This window comes from Poromitra crassiceps (genome assembly GCF_964638095.1).
Source record: "Poromitra crassiceps genome assembly, chromosome: 1".
Lineage (NCBI taxonomy): Eukaryota > Metazoa > Chordata > Actinopteri > Beryciformes > Melamphaidae > Poromitra > Poromitra crassiceps.
This window is the reverse complement of record NC_139623.1, coordinates 80,136,644-80,160,153: the sequence shown is the minus strand read 5'-3', so window position 1 is coordinate 80,160,153 and position 23,510 is coordinate 80,136,644. Positions and strand designations below refer to the sequence as shown.

The window sequence follows — 23,510 nt, the reverse complement described above, 5'->3', positions numbered from 1 at the left end:
AGAAAGGTTGCAAATTCAGTGAACTTATGTATCAAACTGGTTTCAGACAGCCTAATTACAACTTATTACCTAGAAATGCCACCTATAAAGCTCGTTCACTTGAGAATCAGACTAAGTGTTTAATACAACTCCTAAGAGTAGCCTACAACTCCTAACAGACTAAGTGACTAACTCCTAACAGACTAAGGGCTCTATTCTCCCACAGGCCATCGGCGCTATTACGGGCCTTAACCGCAAAAAAACGTGCCTTGCGCCTGTTTCGGCAAGATAGCAATAGGCTTTAGGCTGCCAAATGCGCTTTAGGCCGAATGGGCGTGGCGGAGTCCCTGAATGCGCCAAAGTGGGCGTGTCGGCGCTAAATACCGGCGTACTGCTATCTTCCAGCCATCTTCCGACCTGGCCTACTTTTAGCGCTTTGCGCTTTTGAAAAGCAGGCCTAAAGCAGGATTCTGTGCACCGGGGACAGGAAAGTGAATGGAGAATACAATATATAGAAAAAAATACTTTAGAATACAATAGAATATAAGATTGCAACCCTTCTCAGGCTTTGGGTGAAGCTGTAATGCAGTTTCATAAATTTAGTTTAGGCTATCATAATAATCCCCATTTATGTGTAATATAGCTCTACGTTTTATTACCCCCCCCCCCCCCCCCCCGAAATTAGCTAGGCTACTAATATTACTAATATTCCTAATTAATATGTATTATTATTTCATTCAGATAATTGACATTATAGGCATGTATATCGTTTAATGTGAGAGAAAGGGAGAGAGAAAGAAAGAGAGAAAGAGAGAAACTGGATAAACTGTTGTGTAGCGCTTCTTCAAACCCCACTCTTCATTACAGCTATTCATTACAGAATTGTCTTTTGTATTTATTTTTTCTGTGTGCAAAGCATAGTAGTTAGAATTATTTCCAAATGTTTCCCCCGTCTGTGGCAGCGGCGCTGTCCGAGGTGCTGAACAAGCCGCAGCGCATATCGGCCCTCCCGGCGGGAGTAATTCCCCTCCCCAAACAGTGCGCGATGGTACATTTGAACCTGGATGGATAGATGAATAAACGACTTAAGTAAAGAGTTGTTTTGTAGCTATTCAAAATGAATGGTGGACAGATATATCACCTGAGTCGCCAGCACCATCTTCTCCTCTGCTGTGAATTTAGTGGAGCGGTTTTGGTCTGCCATATTGACCACACTGCGCCAGCTGCTGCCAATCTGGCTATTAAAGCCACTCTGATTGATTACTGAAGATTTTATTGAGAATTAACATATTTGTCAGCGCCTGTGGGCAGGGGGTGGGGGGGGGGGGGCATATATAGGCCAAATAAAATACAATTACTCAATAATAAAATCCAGTAAATTAAATAGAATAAAGTTATCAGATCCAGTAAAAGTGATAGGTGTCATTCAGAGGATGTTGCATCGTGCAGTGGGGGAGGAGAGATAAAACGATATCATTCTGGCCAAACTTTCATCTAATCTCATGACATCCAGCCATAGGCAATATTTTTTTCTATCAGATGCATTTAGAACATTATTTTCACTTTGGTCTTGCTATAGTGTAGCGTATTTACATGCTTGCAGTATTTTAACTGCAGTTAGATTGGTTTGAGAAGCATAATAATATGGAATAATAGCCTATATATGGAGATAGACAGACCGGATGAAGGGAGGGGGGGGCGGCGGAGCCCTTGGCTTTGTCTGGTTTTACCGGATTTGTCCAGGAATTGGAGCTTAAAAGGCAAGCGTGTGTCTCTTCCCTGCAATTCTCCAATGAGCGGACAATGCATAATTTTACGCTTAAAAGGCGTGGTTATAATGGTTGAGGCTGAGTTTAGCGCCGATACCAAGATATCAAGTGCGCCTTTCCACGCCCACTGCTTTGCGCTGCGGCTGGCGCTCGGCCTAGAAACTGCGCCGCTGCAACGATAGAGCCCTAAGTGTTTAATACAACTCCTCTCGACCACCTAGTCACAAGCACAGGCTAACGTAGCTAGTTATGTTAGCTGTTTGTCACCAACACTTTTTGTTGGGTTTGTTTTTGTAACCTTGGTTTAAAAACAAACAGCGACATGTTTTAAACAGCCTAATGGCTATCTCTGCTTCAGGCTATCTCTGCTGTGCCAGAGCTGTGTCTGTTTCTGTTGTGCATGACTGACAACAGCATTAGCCAATCAGTGCCCGTGATTGGATTTTCAACCCGAGAAAAAGCTTTCGCACATGACGATGCCAGACCAAGAACAGCCAAATCCACAACTGTGGAGTGGGGGTGGCTTCGAAGGTCTGGAGCCAGGCTACTAGAACCGGGTCCCAGACAGTTGATTTTTTTTTTAAGTGACTTGGTCCTCAGGAAGCTGAGTCTCGCCATCCGTATAACAGAGATCATGTCCGCCAACCACAATTGAAAAGAAGGTGAGTTCAAAATGAGTTTTTTTTTGCAATAGTTGTCCCCTGTGTCAGAGACTGTTGCACAGCTGCAGGGAAGTTCAGAGAGGACTCCGAGCAGCCGAAGATGGCGAGTTCCGTCGCCTGTTATTTTGTAGGCCTTAGAGTGATATTGGCCACTTTTAAAAAGTCTGTGTGCACAGCCAGACAATTTTTTTTATCTGAGCAAAAAATCTGAATTGAGCATAAAGGTTTGCTGTGTGAAGGTACAGTAGCCTAACACTCTCTCTAACCGGAACAGCAGGGGGAATAATTTGGCGAAGTACAATTGGGGAGAATACGGGGTGGGGTGGGATCCGGAAAAAAGAACAAAAACAAATAAAAGACTGTTTTCCATCATGCTGTTCTCTAAAAGTCATCTTTGCCATATCAGGATGTCGAACGCACAAAAACATATTTATTGGAACAGGAAGAACAATAATATCCCGTAAACATTAAATTGGTATGCGATACAGATGTGGCCATGTTTGCACCAAGTTTCAAGGCAACGAGCAGTGCAACCGCAAAAAACTTGTCTGTTGAAATGAAACATATTTTTGATCAATAGTTCAGTGGTGGCTTATAGGAAAAGCTGCCTAAATCATTTCAGATGTTTTTATCCAGTTAATATCCCAGGGGCATGTTGCCAACTCTCTGTGCGCTGTCGCTGTCGTTTGTGCAAAACTGAATTAAAAGACCACAGTGTTTCAAGGCAATGCCTCAGCAGAAAGACGTGGAAAACATAAGTCCACAGTCTGGTTATCCTTGATATTATTTATCAGGGTCACTCCCGTAGCCCGGGGGCTGTTGGGGCACCTTTGATTCAGACCTTATTTATTTATCAAGGTATGAATAAACCTGTGTTAGGTAAATCATGACCATTTTGCTTTTGAGCTTGTGGAAAAGTGCTCACAAATGTTTGTACATTTACAGATGCTCATTACCATATTAGGATGTGTGAACTATTGTATGTGTATGTGTATTGAATGTGCAAAAAACATTGTAAAGATAATTTTGCTACGCTATCAAGACCCTGATTTAACTGCATACCTGAATGAATGAATGAATTTATTTGGTGATAAAAAATAACACAACAATACATACATTTAGTAAAAAGAACAGACAATATATCAATCACCGAGGATAAAAACACAAAAAAGCCCGAAGGCTTATTTCCATTGTGGTTCTCAAACGTGCAAAAGCACGTTGAAAATACTCAAAAAATAAGTCGAAAAATGTATTGCGTTGCAAGGGCAACCTGCACTTTTTTATTTTTTTATTTTTTGCATTCAGTTGCTTCAAGTAAGAATGCCTAATTATAGTTGTTGCCTAATTATTAAGAAATGAATGCCAATGAAGTTGTAGTGCAAACATGTCCTCGAAACTGAATGAGCAGATTTCAGATTTCAAATTTCAGATTTATTTCGCCCCCCACACACACAAACAGTCGACATGAGGATCAACATCAAAAACACAATTGTGTGGAGTGCCAGGTCTCCCAAGAAGCTACTTAAAGCTTATAGCGGGAGCCTGTGCAGGAAGACTTAGAACAAAACTTAAATACAGGTTACTGCATACAGTAAAACACAACAACAATAACACAACAGGACAGTCAGCAGACAACAAAACAAACAAAACAATCCCAGATCAATGGATATGTATAAGTTATACATACAAGTTAAGCAGTTGTTCTTTCATTTTTTTCTTAAAAACAGAGATGGATGGAGATGTTTTCAGGCTCTCATCAAGCCCATTCCAGATCCGCGGCCCTCTATTGGTTATACTTAGACTGGTGCATTTCAGTCGTCTTTTCTTACCATAAATAAGATGTGTATTTCTGGTATTAAAAGTATGAGCAGGGCGGTTGACTGGGATGAGCTTGGAGAGTCTTGGATTTAAGTTATGGACAACTTGGTACATCATGATTGCGTTTTGGTGAATATTAAACTCAGCAAGCCTTAGGAGATTATAGCTATGGAAGAGGGAACGTGTGGGTGAGTTGAAATCAGACCAGGATATGGCTCATATTATTTTCTTTTGTAAGCTTTCTAATTTCATCAAATAACTGGGGAAGGTGTTGCACCATATAATGTTACAGTAATTAATGTGTGGCTCAAACAAGGTTTTGTACAAGATCAGGAGAGCAGATAAAGGAAGAAAATAACGGAGTTTGAAGAATAGACCACCATATTTAGACAGTTTTGTTAACAGATGATCAATGTGACATTTGAAGTTGATTGACTTGTCTATGAGGACCCCCAAGAATTTTGTTGACTTTACTCTTGTCAACTCCCTTCCATCTATTTTGAGGTAGATATGATCCACTGATTTTTTGTTAGAGTGGAATACAATGAAGTTAGTTTTGCTGATGTTCAGCGATAATTTATTACATTTATAATAGATAGCCCCTTCATCAGCAAATGCAACCGCTGATCCACCAAGGCTGGCACCCCTACGGCCTTAAGTCCATTTATAATGCGAGTGTTCTCTGATCACATCTGTGATTGTTTGTCTGACTTGCTGGTGATGCTGCCTGCATCTTGCTAGCCTGGCTCCAGACCTTCGAAGCCACGCCCACTCCACAGTTGTGGATTTGGCTCTTCTTGGTCTGGCATTGCCATGTGCAAACAATATTTCTCCGATTGAAAATCCAATCACGGGCGCTGATTGGCTAACGCTGTTGTCAGTCATGCATAACTGAAACAGACACAGCTGTGGCCAAAGCAGAGACAGATAGCAGTTTAACACAGCCTACCGTGCCGTAGCTAGTAACGTTAAGCAGCCAAAGTCGGCCAACTTTGTACTTTTCGTTTTAACAAACGTCTTATTAGTTACTGCAGTGTACGATAAGACTTATTAGTTACTGCAGTGTACGATAAGTCTTATTAGTTACTGCAGTGTACGATAAGACTTATTAGTTACTGCAGTGTACGATAAGACTTATTAGTTACTGCAGTGTACGATAAGACTTATTAGTTACTGCAGTGTACGATAAGACTTATTAGTTACTGCAGTGTACGATAAGACTTATTAGTTACTGCAGTGTACGATAAGACTTATTAGTTACTGCAGTGTACGATAAGACTTATTAGTTACTGCAGTGTACGATAAGTCTTATTAGTTACTGCAGTGTACGATAAGTCTTATTAGTTACTGCAGTGTATGATAGAACTTATTAGTTACTGCAGTGTACGATAAGACTTATTAGTTACTGCAGTGTACGATAAGTCTTATTAGTTACTGCAGTGTACGATAAGACATTATTAATTACTGCAGTGTACGATAAGTCTTATTAGTTACTGCAGTGTACGATAAGACTTATTAGTTACTGCAGTGTACGATAAGTCTTATTAGTTACTGCAGTGTACGATAAGTCTTATTAGTTACTGCAGTGTACGATAAGACTTATTAGTTACTGCAGTGTACGATAAGACTTATTAGTTACTGCAGTGTACGATAAGTCTTATTAGTTACTGCAGTGTACAATAAGACATTATTAGTTACTGCATTGTACGATAAGACTTATTAGTTACTGCAGTGTACGATAAGTCTTATTAGTTACTGCAGTGTACGATAAGTCTTATTAGTTACTGCAGTGTATGACAGAACTTATTAGTTACTGCAGTGTACGATAAGACTTATTAGTTACTGCAGTGTACGATAAGACTTATTAGTTACTGCAGTGTACGATAAGTCTTATTAGTTACTGCAGTGTACAATAAGACATTATTAGTTACTGCAGTGTACGATAAGACTTATTAGTTACTGCAGTGTACGATAAGTCTTATTAGTTACTGCAGTGTACGATAAGTCTTATTAGTTACTGCAGTGTATGATAGAACTTATTAGTTACTGCAGTGTACGATAAGACTTATTAGTTACTGCAGTGTACGATAAGTCTTATTAGTTACTGCAGTGTACGATAAGACATTATTAATTACTGCAGTGTACGATAAGTCTTATTAGTTACTGCAGTGTACGATAAGACTTATTAGTTACTGCAGTGTACGATAAGACTTATTAGTTACTGCAGTGTACGATAAGTCTTATTAGTTACTGCAGTGTACGATAAGTCTTATTAGTTACTGCAGTGTACGATAAGACTTATTAGTTACTGCAGTGTACGATAAGACTTATTAGTTACTGCAGTGTACGATAAGTCTTATTAGTTACTGCAGTGTACAATAAGACATTATTAGTTACTGCAGTGTACGATAAGACTTATTAGTTACTGCAGTGTACGATAAGACTTATTAGTTACTGCAGTGTACGATAAGACTTATTAGTTACTGCAATGTACGATAAGACATTATTAGTTACTGCAGTGTACGATAAGACTTATTAGTTACTGCAGTGTACGATAAGACTTATTAGTTACTGCAGTGTACGATAAGACATTATTAGTTACTGCAGTGTACGATAAGACTTATTAGTTACTGCAGTGTACGATAAGACATTATTAGTTACTGCAGTGTACGATAAGACTTATTAGTTACTGCAGTGTACGATAAGACTTATTAGTTACTGCAGTGTACGATAAGACATTATTAGTTACTGCAGTGTACGATAAGACTTATTAGTTACTGCAGTGTACGATAAGACATTATTAGTTACTGCAGTGTACGATAAGACTTATTAGTTACTGCAGTGTACGATAAGACATTATTAGTTACTGCAGTGTACGATAAGACATTATTAGTTACTGCAGTGTACGATCAGATTATTAGTTACTGCAGTGTACGATAAGACTTATTAGTTACTGCAGTATACGATAAGTCTTATTAGTTACTGCAGTGTACGATAAGTCTTATTAGTTACTGCAGTGTACGATCAGATTATTAGTTACTGCAGTGTACACGATAAGACTTATTAGTTACTGCAGTGTACGATAAGACTTATTAGTTACTGCAGTGTACGATAAGTCTTATTAGTTACTGCAGTGTACGATCAGATTATTAGTTACTGCAGTGTACGATAAGTCTTATTAGTTACTGCAGTGTACGATAAGTCTTATTAGTTACTGCAGTGTACGATAAGTCTTATTAGTTACTGCAGTGTACGATAAGTCTTATTAGTTACTGCAGTGTACGATAATACATTATTAGTTACTGCAGTGTACGATAAGTCTTATTAGTTACTGCAGTGTACGATAAGACGTTTGTTCAAATGAAATGTACAAAGTCAGCCGACTTTGGCTGCTTAACGTGGAGAAGATGGCTAGCATTTGCTAGCTACGTTTGCTTGTGCTTGTGACTACTAGTAGGTGGGCCAGAGGAGTTGTATGAAATATGTCTCCTAGTAAAGGCTATATGGACCAAACAAAAATGAGGACTTGGAGAAGTCACCAAGTAAGTTGGACTAACGTTACAAGTTCTGAAAATGTGTGCCTTCGTTACTTATTCCAGCTAAACGGTATCGCTTGTTCATATTGTCTACGAAAGGCAGCTGTGCTCGGCTAACGTTAGCATTAGCGAGTGCTAACATTAGCGCTTTACAACCAATGCTGGAATGAGACACATATTTTCAGAACTTACCACTTCAGTCCTACGTCCTACTTCCAAGTCATCTAATCTTTTATTGCGGGTTCGAATCCGTTATTCCATGAGACTGGTGTGTTAGCCAGGGAGCCCAGAGAGATTCAGCTCCAGCAGGCAGAGCAAGACTGCTACGGCTGCCCTGCCGTGCCATCCGGTTGCCTCGGGATGAGTTGGGAAGAGCCTGGTGACGCGAGGTTAGGTTTGCCGTGGACACCTTGGTCTCTAGTGATTGGTTAGGGAAGACCAGTGTTGGGCAAGTTACTGAAAATTGGTAATTAGTTACAGTTACTAGTTACTTCTCTCAAAAAGTAATTTCATTACCTTAAAGTTACTAGTTACTTCAAAGTAATTAGTTACTAGGGAAAGTAACGTTTGCGTTACTTTTAAAAGTCCACTTCGATTGTTATTAATGCACACATTATGTTAGTGGTGCTGTGCCACAGTGTGGCATTGAACATTCACTTATAGCCTTATAAGCCCCTACTTATATAGGGGGTACGGTGGCGCAGTCGGTAGTGCTGTCGCCTCACAGCTAGAAGGTCTTGAGTTCGATTCTCGCCTGGGACGCTGTGGGCGCTGAAGTTGTGACCCCCCCCATATCTTCAGTGCCCACCGCCCAGGTGGGCTATCTCGTCGAAAGGGCCTTTCTGTGTGGAGTTTGCATGTTCTCCCCGTACCCCCCAGGGGGTTCCTCCATACATAACCCCCCACTAAAAACATGCAGAAGATCGTCATCCGACCAGTGACGACAACATCTGAAGTTGGTCCCCGGGCGCTGGAAAGAAAAAGCGACCACTGCTCCTGGCCTGCCTGGAGGAAAGGACAAGCCTGGATGGGTCAAATGCAGAGGACATATTTCACCGGCCACCGTCAGCATGAGTGTGTGTTGTGGCCGCATGCAAGTGTTGTAGTGTTCGTGTGACAATAAAGACGGGCTTCCGTCTGAAATCGTGTTTTTTAATCGTGAGCCTCTGGGGCTCTGGCTGCAGCTGCAGCTCTCTCCCCGGACTAGGTCTGAGGATCAGAAACCGGATAATCCTGAAGTGAAGGATTCAGGAAGTTGTCCGTTATTTTCATGTCCTAAAGTAACTAGTAACTAGCCCAGTTACTATTGTAGTAACTGTAACTGAGTTACTACATTTTAAAAGTAATTAGTTACATTACTTGTTACTGCAAGAAGTAGTTAAGTTACAGTAACTAGTTACTTAGTAACGAGTTACTCCCAACACTGGGGAAGCCCAAAGCCCGCCCCCTCATAGAAATGGTCTGAAGTGACTGCAATCTCAGACCAGAAGAGGAAATGAGTTTATGAGTTGGCGATGAAGTCTGAATATCAGGCTAGCATCTTGCAGCAATTCCATTCTGAATGGCTGAACTCTTTACTCCACATTTTAAAGGATCTTACATCCACAGAAAAAAATTGGGGGACTTGATTTTGTGTGCCGAAAGTCAATTTTTCTTTGTTTTCTATTAGGCTATTCCTTCCAATCAGAAGGAGCCCGAAACATAAAAGCTTATCTACAAACTTACTTAGATACAAGTGGAACTATATAAAGAGGATCTTATCAGAGCTTCTAGTGCATAATTTGACATTTAAGGAACAAAACACAATAAGACACAAAAGACAATAATAATAATCAATAACAATAATCAATACATTTAAAAAATAAATTGGTACCAGTGGAATTGACGTCTTATATCAAGAGGGAGCCATCTGCATGTGAGCCGATGTGGCCAGAGAAGAGCTGAAAACAGACCAGGATATTGGGAGGATAGATGGAACAGAAGGCTAAAGCTCTATTTGTTCTGGTTTCCTAGGGCTGCTGACAGCGCTGTCATTCATTATCCGCCTGCAAATGCTTCAGGATGGCAGCTACTACCAGCACACAAATCATTCAGCGGCTCCTACAAACTCTACCACTCTAACCTCTATCAGAGACATTTGCTTACAAACACCACTCTAACCTCTATCAGAGACATTTGCTTACAAACACCAGTCTAACCTCTATCAGAGACGTTTGCTTACAAACACCAGTCTAACCTCTATCAGAGACATTTGCTTACAAACACCAGTCTAACCTCCTCAGAGACGTTTGCTTACAAACACCAGTCTAACCTCTATCAGAGACGTTTGCTTACAAACACCAGTCTAACCTCTATCAGAGACATTTGCTTACAAACACCAGTCTAACCTCCTCAGAGACGTTTGCTTACAAACACCAGTCTAACCTCTATCAGAGACGTTTGCTTACAAACACCAGTCTAACCTCTATCAGAGACATTTGCTTACAAACACCAGTCTAACCTCCTCAGAGACGTTTGCTTACAAACACCAGTCTAACCTCTATCAGAGACGTTCGCTTACAAACACCAGTCTAACCTCTATCAGAGACATTTGCTTACAAACACCAGTCTAACCTCCTCAGAGACGTTTGCTTACAAACACCAGTCTAACCTCTATCAGAGACGTTTGCTTACAAACACCACTCTAACCTCTATCAGAGACATTTGCTTACAAACACCAGTCTAACTTCTATCAGAGACATTTGCTTACAAACACCAGTCTAACCTCCTCAGAGACGTTTGCTTACAAACACCAGTCTAACCTCTATCAGAGACGTTTGCTTACAAACACCAGTCTAACCTCTATCAGAGACGTTTGCTTACAAACACCAGTCTAACCTCTATCAGAGACATTTGCTTACAAACACCAGTCTAACCTCTATCAGAGACATTTGCTTACAAACACCAGTCTAACCTCTATCAGAGACATTTCCTTGTAGGGGTAAAGGGAGTGTACAAAATGGCAAAAAAAAATCTTTTTTAAATACTGTAGAAACTAAATATTTGTTAGCAAACCAACCAACCAAGTTCACCAACTTTCATAGCGATTTTCTCTGAATGTTGCTTTAGGAGTATGAACATTCAAATACCTTCTTCAGCTATTTTCAGATTTCAATGTATGACACATCATGCACAATGCACAATATCTACAATTTCATAATCTGTAGAAACAAAAAATATATATACATATCATCATCATCATCATCAGCATATAAAAGGGAGTAAGTGGGCTTTGTTTGTTTACATTTTTGTCCCACTGATGATGTCACAATGTCTATGACATCATCAACGATGTCACTGATGATGTCACAATGTCTATGACATCTCAGTGATGTCACTCGAGCACTCGATGATGCGAAGCCGAGCTGCGGGCGAGGCCGAAGTGCTGAGTGACGTCACTCGAGCACTCCATTATTATGTGATCAGTGATGTTCACCCGAGCAATTATGATGTCATCGGTGATGCAAAGTTGAGCAATTGTGTGCTGTGCATGCCAATCGGCCACACAGCAGCTGAGCTGCGCAGCCGCCGAGCTAGCGGCGCGGGTGCGTGGCCTTGATATGGAATGCAGACGTAAGGTCTAACAGGGAGCCCAGACAAAGCTTTGAATGCACTTTGTACATCAGTGATGTTCTCAGAAGGGTAGAGTGTCTGTTTATTATTAGTCATTATAAAGCACTTATTAATGCCTTATTCTGCATGAGCATATTCTACAAATACTAGACCAATTAACTAAGAGTTTACCCGCAATAACCTCATTACTGCTTATGATAGTAAGTAAGGAAGTTGTTGTACTACGATCTTAATATGCTTTGCTCAGTATGGGCCTTATAAGGTGGTAATTAGGGCTGCACGATATTGGAAAAAACTGACATTGCGATATTCCCCACCCCTGCGATATATATTGCGATATGAAAAAATAGAGATTTTCACCAGATTACCAGAATAGCTCTATTTTAAAGAAAATAATACTTCTAGATTGATTTGGGTGATTTTGTAGAGGAGTCCATCTGATATTGGAGGGGAAATTATGTATTTTAATGTTTCTCAACCACTGGGCTGTGGCCTACTGGTAGGCCTCAGAGCACCATCTATCAGGGTTCATACACATTTTGACCAATAGATTTCCATGACTTACATACATGAAAAAGTGAGTGAGTTATGACATTCTACTTTAAAAATGTCACTAGCCTACATTTCACTTAGTGTACTGCAGCTTTTAAAGCCAGGGAAAGACAACATGTATGCCGTATCATCACCATATTTTACCATATCCAACATCTAAGACCATATAGTCTCATATCACAATATTGATATACAATTGATATATTGCCCACCCCTAATATTGAGTGCCAGAATCTACCGTTTCAATAAATCAACAATGAAACACCCCTGCCACTTTACACACTTGGTCTGACCCCCCGGAAACCCCCTCCAGAAACTACCAAGTGGTACACTCCGCATCTCTGGAGTTCCGGTTTTGGAGCGCACCGCAGTACAGACAGAGACGACGATTCACATGTAGCAGCACTGGTGACAAACAATTCATTCGTGAAAAGTAATAAATATACATTTAATTGCCAAGATATGTCTCTTGTCTTTTTATTTTCACTGAAATGTTTGTGTAAATGAGTCGCTATGTATGATTAACTCAACCCAGGTCCTTACACATCAAGAGCGAATATATGGCACGAAATTGCGATGCGAGTTTTGACCCACCTGTCAATCACAGCCACAGATGTGTACACGTCGGAAGCGAACTACTGAAAAATCGACCGTGGTTCGAAAAAAATAAACACCGCAATAACGCTCGGCGAAACTTCGCCGTTGGTATGCACGGTTGCATTGACTGATATAGGTTCGGATAATATTATTGACGTGCGAATTAATCGCACGAAAAAAACGCTCCCGATGTGTAGGACCTGGCATCATCAGAGCCTGAGGGGGAGAGAGAGCTGCGGTGATACACGGACAACTTCTCAGTAATAATCACTTTAGCCTTCTTGTCATTATGTTGCTGTCTTGCTTGTTGGTGTTTCAAGAGTAAATATCTCCACTCCACAGACATGTTTGAGTTACAGCAGCCAGCCTGCTAGTGCACTGCAACCTGTGGACACATCCGCCTACGCAATCACATCGTTTACATCCGACGGGCTACTGTCAGCAACGCAACATAAGCAAAAATAATTCAATTTAGCTCTCTGTCCATTTTGTTGTGTTGAAGCTAAGCACTAAATGAGTGAGTACAGTAGTAGGGCATCTCTCACCTTTGAGAGAGACTGCATTTCACTCAGTAGGCTACCCCTAAAGTGAGAGTTTATCAAGCAAAATGACGAGTTAATTTACTTTTAACATCGCACGCCCTGCGATGTGACTATTGCGCATGCGCACATCGCGATGACGATGTGTAAACGATATATCGTGCAGCCCTAGTGGTAATAGCACTAAAGCATATTGAGATCTTTGCTCAGTATGGGCATTATAAGGTGATAATACCACCAAAGCAAATTAAGATCATAATTAATGTACAATAACTTCCTTACTTACTATCAATAAGCCGTATTGAGGAGTTTATTGAGTGAAAACCGTGAAAACTATAATGACGAATAAACAGCCAATATGCGTGCAAATAATAAGCAACTACCGGTAGTTAATGGTGAATATGTGCACCTTAATATAAAGTGTTACCGAGAAAATTATTTGTAGGGCCCTCAAGTTGTGTAAGCAAATGCTGTCGATGTGAATGAAGCCCGTGTGTCTCTCTCCCCTTCTCTCCTTCTGCAGGAACAACGTTGTCCTTGAAGCGGATGAGAAGTACGGCCTGAACGAGGACGGCTCGGAATTGCTCATAAAAGATGTGAAGAAAGTGGACGAAGGAGATTACACGTGCATCGCCAAGAACAAGGCGGGAGAGAAAGCCGAGGAAGTCAGCCTGAACGTGTTCGGTGAGAGAAGAACAAATTGTTCCTTACAGGAGCGAAAAAGAACACTGTATATGCCTGTCTGGAACTGTCTGACTTTGGCCTTTTCCTTTGCACTTATTTGACATTTGCTATACCTGTCTCTACAGTTTTTCCAGCGGTTGAGCACAGGGTTATGCAGCGTTAAAGCATGCAGTTTAAAAGAAAAGCGTGTCCTATTGGAAACGACTCTGAACAAAAATAGAAATGCAACACTTTTTTTTTTGCTCCCATTTTTCATGGGTTGAAATAACAGATCAGACTTTTTATATGGCCCACAAAAGGCTTATTTCTCTCAAATTTTGTTCACAAATTGGTTTCAATCCATGTTAGTGAGCACCTCTCTTTGCCAAGATAATCCATCCACCTGACAGGTGTAACATATCCAGATGCTGATTAAACAACATGATTATTGTACAGGTGTGCCTTGGGCTGGTCACAATAAAAGCCCCGTCTATAATGTGCAGTTTTATCACACAGCACAATGCCGCAGATGTTGCAAGTTCTGAGGGAGTGCGCAATTGGCATGCAGCGAATGTTGGCATGTGTTGCGTTTATATATTTGTTCAGTATAATTAAACCACCTGTTAAGACAGCGAAAGATTTCATGTCGGAGTTCTTGAGAAATTTGCATCAGCCTCATTTGTGTGATACAACCCCTTTACGTATACATTGATATCTGTAGTAATTAGAGATGGGACGATATATCGCAATACAAAAATACGATGGTACGTATCATGTGGCATAATGAATCGCAAGTTCGCAACATTAGCTCCATTTTATTCTGCTGAAGTGATTACTATTTCACAAGCTCTCCATCCAATTTCTATTATTTGCACTTTAATGCCAGCATTTTTTCATTGGTCACATTTTAGCAAGCTAAAGCCATTGCTTGAAAGCTTTTTGGCTCACAAATAAACCCACAGTCAGGCTTTGTTGTGACTGAACTTGTATCTATTACATCACATCCTGTTTGTAATGTGAAACACATATCGTGTAGCGAATCGTATCGTGAGATAAGCATATTGTCTCATATCGTAACTGTAAGAATAAGTAACAGAGCTGCTGCTATACATTTCCCGTTTTTCTACATTTACCGTAACATATGTAAGAGACATACCTGTATGAGAGACCACTAGAATAGAATAGAATAGAATAGAATAAACTTTATTGTGCAGCCAAGGCAGGACTTTCTTTCCTGATTTCCCCCCCATGTTCTCCCCAATTGTACTTGGCCAAATTTCCCCCTCCTGCCCGCCCCCGTTCGCTGCTCCACCCTCTGCCGATCTGGGGAGAGCCGTAGACTAGCACCATGCTCAAGGCAGGGCATTTGTCATTGGTCTCACCCAGGTAAATATAAAGACAAACATGGTTACAAAATAGGATTATGAACAGGACATCACATCACAACACATAAATCAGCACTCATACAACCCATATTTGGATTAGTGTAGTTCATTGACTACATTGATTGCATTTGGGATTGACAATGACTCACACCACTGTTCAAACTTGCAAACCTGAGCATAGTAATGAGAGACATAATTTTTTGTGAAAAAGTCCCATGAAAGCCATGTCATCAGCGTGTTTAAATAGCCTAAAATTGCTGTTATGTAGGCCTAGTGTCATTTCATTTGTGTACACTACGCAGAGAAGAAGAATGGATGAAGAACAGAGCCCTGTGTTTAATACAGTCTCATCAGAGAGCACTTCTTTGACACCCGCTCTTTGTGAAGAAAAGATCCTTGACACAGTCACAAGACCCCCGTTCAGCCCTAAGTCCAGAAGCCTTTGCAGGAGTACATGAACTTGCATCGTGTTAAAAGCCACAGTAAAGTCAACAAATAAAAGGGTTCCCAAACTTTTCAGCCCGCGACCCCCAAAATAACGGTGCCAGAGGCTCACGACCCCCACTATCCCCGGACGTGGTTGAAGCATACTAAAGTTAGTGTGCATTTCGTAAAAACAAAACAACCAATTATGGTTGAAATGCGCTCTTTTTAACAGTTTTTCAATTGTATTTGACACATTTTGTAGTTCACATATTCTTTAGGCCAGTTTCACACATTCTGGAAATCATCTCGTGACCCACCCAGTAGTGTCCCGCGATCGCCCCTGGGGGTCCCGACCACCACTTTGGGAACCACTGCCCATAGAGAGCGTGGCATCCTCAGTCCCTCTGCAGGCTAACTTGCACTTGCATAACAGATGCTAACAGGAGGCTGGAGGCAAAGACAAAACCTATTTCAAAAGGTTTCTAAAAAAAAAAGCTTACTTTGAATAATACATATTATTTTTGGTTTCTAGTGCAACCTAAGATCACCTACCTGAACAACAAGACTGCTGCAGAGCTGGAGGAACAAGTCACGCTGACCTGTGAGGCCTCAGGCGACCCGACGCCCACCATCGCCTGGAGTTTTGGAGAGAGGCTTTTCACCGAAGGAGAGCAGGTACTGATGCCAGGGGGAGGGATAGGAAAGCCGGGATGTCTCTACTTTGTCCTGTCCATCTTCACTCTACAGCCTAGTTCCTCATTGCGCGGCTCGCGAGACGCTTGCGGCTCTCGAAGCTTCAGTTGGCGGCTCTAAGAAATTGCAAAAAAAAAAAAAAGTTTCCTGCCAACGTCTGTCATTGCCTGGGAAACGCACATCCCATAATACAACTGTTCACATCGCATCCCATAATAGTATGATGATACTTGGGATGCCATTGCGAACATAGATGTGAACAGGTTAGCTAAAACTTTAGCGTTGCCAGCGATGGCCCCCACCGTTGTGGTCGGGCTACGTTTCGAAATCCCTCCAGGCCTGAAAGATTTTCTAGGGGAAACTGGTATATGTGTGTGTGTGTGTGTGTGTGTGTGTGTGTGTGTGTGTGTGTGTGTGTGTGTGTGTGTGTGTGTGTGTGTGTGTGTGTGGAAAACAATAAAACACAAAAAAATGGTAGGCAGATGTGCTTGGTTGGGGTGGCTTTTGGTGTTTTGCGGTAAAAGTGGCTCTCCTATTGACTTTGACCTGCCAGTGCGGCTCTCATCGAAGAAATAGTGAGGATCACTGCTCTACAGTCTGAAAATCCAAATGAGAGCTGGAAAAAGCCAACTACCTGGTCAAAATGCAATGCTCTAACAGTAATGAGCAGTTTTAAGTTCATGTGAACCTGTCTCCATAGATAAAGTCACATGCTTATCTCATAATACAATTCAATACATGCTATGGGCTTCATGATTCCATACAACCATGATAATGTGTAATAAATATAGTATAGTGTGGAATTGTTTATTTCTGAGATACAAATCTTTCTAGACGTGGCTGGCGAGAATGTAAACAACAAAACATTTCATTACGTGGGTGTCTGGGTAGTGCAGCAGTGGATTCCCTCCCTACCAACACGAGGGTTGCTGGTTCAAACCCCCGTGTTACCTCCTGCTTGGTCAGGCATCCATGCATTCACTAATGGACATTCACTATGTCTGCGGGTGGGAAGCTGGATTAAGGGTATGTGTCCTTGTCGCTGTACTAGTGCCTCTTTTGGTCAGTCGGGGGGGGACCTGTTCGGGGGGGAGGGGAACTGGGGGGAATAGCGTGATTCTCCCACGCATTATCTCCTGCCGGTGAAACTCCTCACCCGGCCAGCTGGTGACTGCACATGTATCGGCGGGGGCATGTGCTACTCTAAAGCTTAATTTATACTTATTAGAAAGTGTCGCTCAGCACATGGTCGCAGACGAAAAATAAAGTGTCGCTAATGTTGCTGCATTTATGCTTCTCTCCTCGGCTCAACAGTCACGTGACACTATAGACAGAGGGAGGCAGAGAACTAGTGCAGACAGCCAAGAGAGGGAATGCTGTCAGTGAACCCACATCGGAGGCAAGATGTAACTGCAGCCGCATATAACGACACACAACCACACAATCACCTCCTCTCTCTCTGGGAAGTTGGTCACGGTGTTCTTTGTGATTTTCACGAAGTCATACATCAAGGACATGCTGATAAAAAATAGCGGAGACACGTTCATTCATTTCATTTCAGCGAAAACTAAAACAAGGAAGTCAAGCGCGTGCCCGTCTATATAGCCAATCACACTTGCGCGACATTATGTGACGTAGTCAGCGACACTAGACATTTCACCAGGTAGCAGACACTGCTCGCCGACACTTGAAAGTGTCGACTCAAGTACTCATTTCTGTCGGCGACCGTTTCAAAAGTGTCGGCAGACAAAGCATTAATTGGGCTTAAGCCTACATTCACACAGGCCGCCGAACGTAAGCAGAACTGAAGCTTGAAGCAGGCACAAGCTGAACGTATGCCTTGTTGTTCACACAAGACGCCTTCTCTTTTCCTCTCAGCACCTACTCTCGTGCCTTGAACCCGCCCACAACCCCCATTGACTTCATGCCTCACGGCTTCACGGCTTCAGCGTCACGCTTGGAAATTCGGTGTCAGGCCTGAGTGATCGCTTCGGCGTGGCGTGAGCGTGGCTTCGGCACGGCGTCAGCGTGGCACGCGCGCGGGTGGTGTGAACGGCTCCGCCTGTTAACAAGGACGCCGAAATGAAACTTGTGGGTACAGCGTAGGTTGAGCGTTGCTCAAGCGTTGCGTCCTGTGGACGCCGAACGTAGCGGAGCTGAAGCTTGAGGCAGGCACAAGCTGAACTGACGCCTCACCACACAAGAAGCCTTCTCTTTTTCTCTCAGTGCCTACTCGGCACGCCTTGAACCCGCCCACAACTCCCATTGACTTCATTCCTTGCAGCTTCAAGCTTCACGCGTTAGGCTTGGAAAATAGGACTTAATCCTGAACGATCGATTGAGCAAGGCGTGAGCGTGGCTTCAGCGTGACACGCGCGCGGGTGGTGTGAACGGCCTCGTCTGTTAACAAGGATGCCTAAATGAAAGGGGGTTAGGGTTAAGGCAGAGGGTGTGAAGCAGTGACCAGGACAGCAGGGGGAATTGGCCTACTGTAGTATGTTTGGGGAGAAAACAGGAGAGTAGTAAAAAAAAAGTTATTTAAAAAAAATCATTATAAAGTGCAGATAATATAATTTGAATGGAGAGCTTGTGGAACTGTGATGTATAAAGTGTAGATAATATAATTTGAATGGAGAGCTTGTGGAACTGTGATGGGCAAGCTATCTCATTGGTGCTGCCTACAGCAGAATAAAATGGAGCTAATATCGCTCAGCAGTAACAGACCTACTTGAAACAGTCCAACTTCTGAAAATCCACTCAACTCCTCTCATCTACCAACACATCTCTTATCTCCTGCGCTTGCCTCATTGACCTCCTTGTTCTCGCTCTTGACCAGCTGTCTAAAAAACACTCCTAGTTTAAAACCAAGTGTTTTGTTTTGTAGTCCTGCTTGCAAAAAGAAAATGTACATTCACCAAAACGGTTTACTTTTTTTCGTATTCTTTTTTACCTGTTTCTTTTTCTATTCTGCCAGTGAGACACCATGGCACCCTTTAAAATGTTTGATGGGATTTCTATGTGGTTTACTGTCTCACTACTCACACTAGTTCTTATGTGTCTGGACTCATCAACTGCCAAAATCACATACTATTGCCTGGCCCTTGCCATCTCATAGACAATCAATGGCCACATCAGCTGGGGCAACAGTCCGGACTCTCTTTCTGCACTATTGATCACATTTGATCTTAGCCCCTGAATCCAGTGCTGTAGTGGTAAAAAAAAAGGTGGGTAAACTATACTTTTGACTCGAGGCAGCTTTCTCACGCGGCACCGGCAGTGTTATAACGGCGGATAAATAAGCTTCCGTGACCGATATACAAGACAAAATATGAGAGTATATAGAACAACTTAATCTGAATCATATAGCTCTATAAGGTATATCAGGGGGTTCCCCCACATTTCTGAGTAGCCAGCCAGATAGAAAAAGTAGCTGGCTATGGGATGGGCCTTGCCCCTCAAGGGGGGTCCGGGGGGATTCTCCCCCGGAAGATTTTTTTTTTAATTTTAGAGTAAAATTCATCAACCTGGTGCATTTGAGAGCAAAATGAACTACACACATCTCTAATGTGTTGTGACTTTACAAATAATTAGGCCTAAACAATCAATATAAAATGTATTTATTGAACATTTGTTGAATTTCTCCAGGTATGAAAAGTTAAATTATACAGTAGGTAGCCTACTTTAAAGGACCTTGTATGAACCCAGTATATACAGTTTGACGAGTAATATAGTTCTCTCTCTCACACACACTGTACCTGTGATTGTCAGCTTCAGCTTTATAGCTAAAAGTATGTAGACAGATTGAATCTGTGATTCTTGAATACCAATATATAATTCAAACTGTCGACAAACACATTGGGCAAGGATAGGTAGACAACATACTGTACATGGAAATAAAAGTGGTTCTGCCACTCTGGCCACTAAATTTTAGTCAGCCAATATTTATTTATACAGATCTCGGCACAACAAACACCAGTATGTTTCTAGATAGTTTTCAACATGGTCGTATTATATTGGCTTTATACAGTAGCACCTGGACTATTCAAGTCGACTCGCACGCACCTAATGTTACAAACTTTACTTGATCAGAGGGAAATCAATCATGTTTCTTACACCAGTGATTCACTCTTCAGTTGTAAAACGGTGAGCCTATATGATTTTCCCCACTCCGGACACACATTTTTAACCAACCTTACCTATGTTCAGCTCACCATGAGCTGCTCTCCAAATGCGCATTGCCGCATCGCTGGCACAATGGCACCGTTAAGTTGTTTGAAGGGAGCGCTGTCTGGGCAGGCAAGCACAGCTCGATAAAGGCACCAACGTGACCGGGGCCGTGTACCTTTCCCGCGGAGCGCTCCACAAAAATAGGCTACGGTTCGCGGAGATCCTGGTCAGTGCCATGCCCATGTGTAATCTTTTTTATTTTCTTTTGGTGTGTGACGTGCTTGGCGTGGTCTCCGCATCAACGGAGTTTACGCGAACGTGTTAAAACTCGTGCAATAATAAGTGTGCATAAACGATTTAAACATGTGAGTAAACGATCTTAAAAGGTGCCTAAACGCTGCAGAGCATTGAAAAAGGTACGTAAACGCCGTTTACGTGCGTTTAGCCACCACTACAGCCCTGCCTGAATCTGATGTTTGCATGTAAGGTTTCAATTATACCATCTTTATAAACTGTTGACAGCCTTCTCCGATACTGTTGTAATTGCAAAAATGATTCTGTACATCTGCGTAGTGAATGCTAGCAGGAATATTGTGCACCCCACACCGCTATGATATCAATTTCCAGGCATTACCATGCGAGAAGATTCCACTGTTGTCGGGCATATTAGACATAAATAACTTGTCTACTTGTTGTGAATCATTAGCACTTGTAAATTAATGTTTTTGTGGAGTCATTGGGAAAAGGAGTAGCCTAAGTTTTACACTGAAAAAGTGCAAATGAGTCGAGTGCAGTTAGTGTGATTTATTTCACTAAACCTGCCTCACTTTGCCCATTCATTTGGGGAAAAAAGGTGTTACCACCCCAGTCCATCAGCAGGTGTTCCTCTTCCAACACGTCCCCATACTGAAACGACAGAATAGGTCCATTTTCAAACCACTCCCAAAACGACACATTATCGAAATGGTGTATGCAGGTGATACGCCTCACGTCGGTTCATTTGAAAACATCATGTCGGAAAACATCACAACTTCGTTAAAGCTACAGTACAATATGTAACATTTAGCATTAGCATTATATTATTGTAAGATTAAAATATCTACCAAAGTCTCTTGCACACCTGAGAAGTCTTGTGGCAGGTGCGTAGGTGGAGTAGAATCACTTAGAAAAATAATGGACACCCGCACACTGTCTACACTTGCTCAAAATTGGAAAATGTAATACACATTTCGGTACAGACCTTTTTCAAGTATATACTTGAAAAAGGTCTTGTACACAAACGTTTCGGTGCATACCTTTTTCAAGTATATACTTGAAAAAGGTCTTGTACCGAAACATTGTGTATTAAATGTTCCAATTTTGAGCAAGTGAAGACAGTGTGCGGGTGTCCATTATTTTTCTAAGATTAAAATATCTAAAAACCAAGTAGACCTATGTTGTGTGTGTGTTATGTAATTTATATACATGTTTAGTTGTGTACTTACATTATCATAAATGTAGAAAAAAAAATCTAAATATATAATATAATATTCAAGGACATGGTCCGTTTCCTTTCATTGACGGTGTTTTTTTTTTTTTTTTTTTACAGCAGGCTGACAAATGCTCCGTCTGGGTGTTACTGTAATAAAGCTAGACGCCTTGAGCCTCTCTCTATCTCTAAATCAAATTGTTTTGGCCTCACTTACTCCTGCAGATACATTTGGTGATAACCCAGGTTTCAAATGAGTGGGCACTCTTCCTTGGGGGCTGCCGCTCAGCATGAACACCACATCACACAGGAGTAAAGAGGCTGTGCATGTGAAGCCGCGTATGGGTCATGCATCTTTGTCAGATTGAAGATAACACTAGATGAAAGCGTTGGGTCTTAACATGGTAATAAGGTGCATGTAGACTATGAATACCCTCCTTGTGCATGTTCTCAAATACAGTGCCTAATACACCAGCTTGAAGAGAGAATCTCATCCTAACTCTATTGTTATGCTCTTACCAGCTCATTAAAAGGGTATAATGCGTCATGTGAACAGAAGATGGATTAGTCACTTCAGAGGGGTATATTTTCTGCTGTGAACACAGTAAACAGTATTAACAGTTGATAATTACCTTGAAGCTTCCAGCAGGTCTCTGGATTCAGGACAAACAGTTCATAAAGTGGCGCCTCTGTTTGTGTCAGAAACGGCAAAAAGCGATCATGTCTTATATCAAACTGAGTTGAAATCATCCCAACATTTGATGTATGCAACATAAACCATGTTTATTATTCTTCTCTGTTCTACTACACCTTTCGTATTGGAGTCATAGGGGATGTGGAGGGATTCAGTTGCACTACATTTAAGCCATGTTATTATTGTCAAATTAATTGTGATGCCTGGGTATTAGTGTTGGAGTCGAGACCACCTAACCCGAGACAAGACCAAGACCGAGGGTAGTGTTGTGCATGAACGCGCTCTAAGAGCAAGCTCATTATTTTCATGAGCGGTGAGCTGAGTGCACGTTTTTGCAAATCCATGAGCGTACAGTGAGCGTCGCTCACACCTGGGGGGTGAACGGCCCTATTATCGTTCTTTGTCTCGCTCTCTTACCTCGATAATTTTCCATTGTGTAGATGCGTGTGGTAATTTACATAGGAATAAAACCGGTTTTCATTTCGCTAGGCTGCTTCCCTCTACTGCTCTCTTCCCTCCCCCATCGCGCGGTCTGCCCAGGAATGGCTACGGTGCCTCGCTGACTATCTGAAGCTTAATTAATTAGAATTGCAACTGTGCAAATGTACACGGGCCAAGCGCATAGTAGTGGCAACGTAATGACAGGGAAAGGAAGCGCAAATGTCTCCAGTCGAGATGGGAGTCAGGAGTGTTGGGGCAGAGAAAATCCCAAAGAGTATAGAGAAGCGCTTTGCCGGCATGTAAAAAGTCACTCAACGGCATAAAGTGAAGCTGGGCACCATAAGCGCAATTTAGTGGAGGTAAAAACAACAGAAAGCAGGATTATGAGGAGATGACTGAGACGCTCTGGGTGCCAGCTAGGTGGGAGGAATGGAGAGGGTTGCGCACACAACTCCATGGTGATGTATTGTTTTCATAATAATGTTCTCATAATAATTGCATGTTGAGTG

General features: G+C 41.8%; 1 protein-coding gene across 1 annotated transcript in view; it reads left to right on the top strand.

Annotated features, from left to right (window-relative positions):
• ncam1a (neural cell adhesion molecule 1a) overlaps nucleotides 1–23,510 on the top strand; it is a gene marked incomplete at both ends in the record, with an annotated part of 454,208 nt that overhangs the window by 320,215 nt on the left and 110,483 nt on the right. The window contains 2 exons of the mRNA XM_083641582.1: nucleotides 13,588–13,748; nucleotides 16,071–16,213. Coding sequence (XP_083497708.1) covers nucleotides 13,588–13,748; nucleotides 16,071–16,213 — 304 coding nt within the window. The remainder of the gene's footprint in view (nucleotides 1–13,587; nucleotides 13,749–16,070; nucleotides 16,214–23,510) is intronic.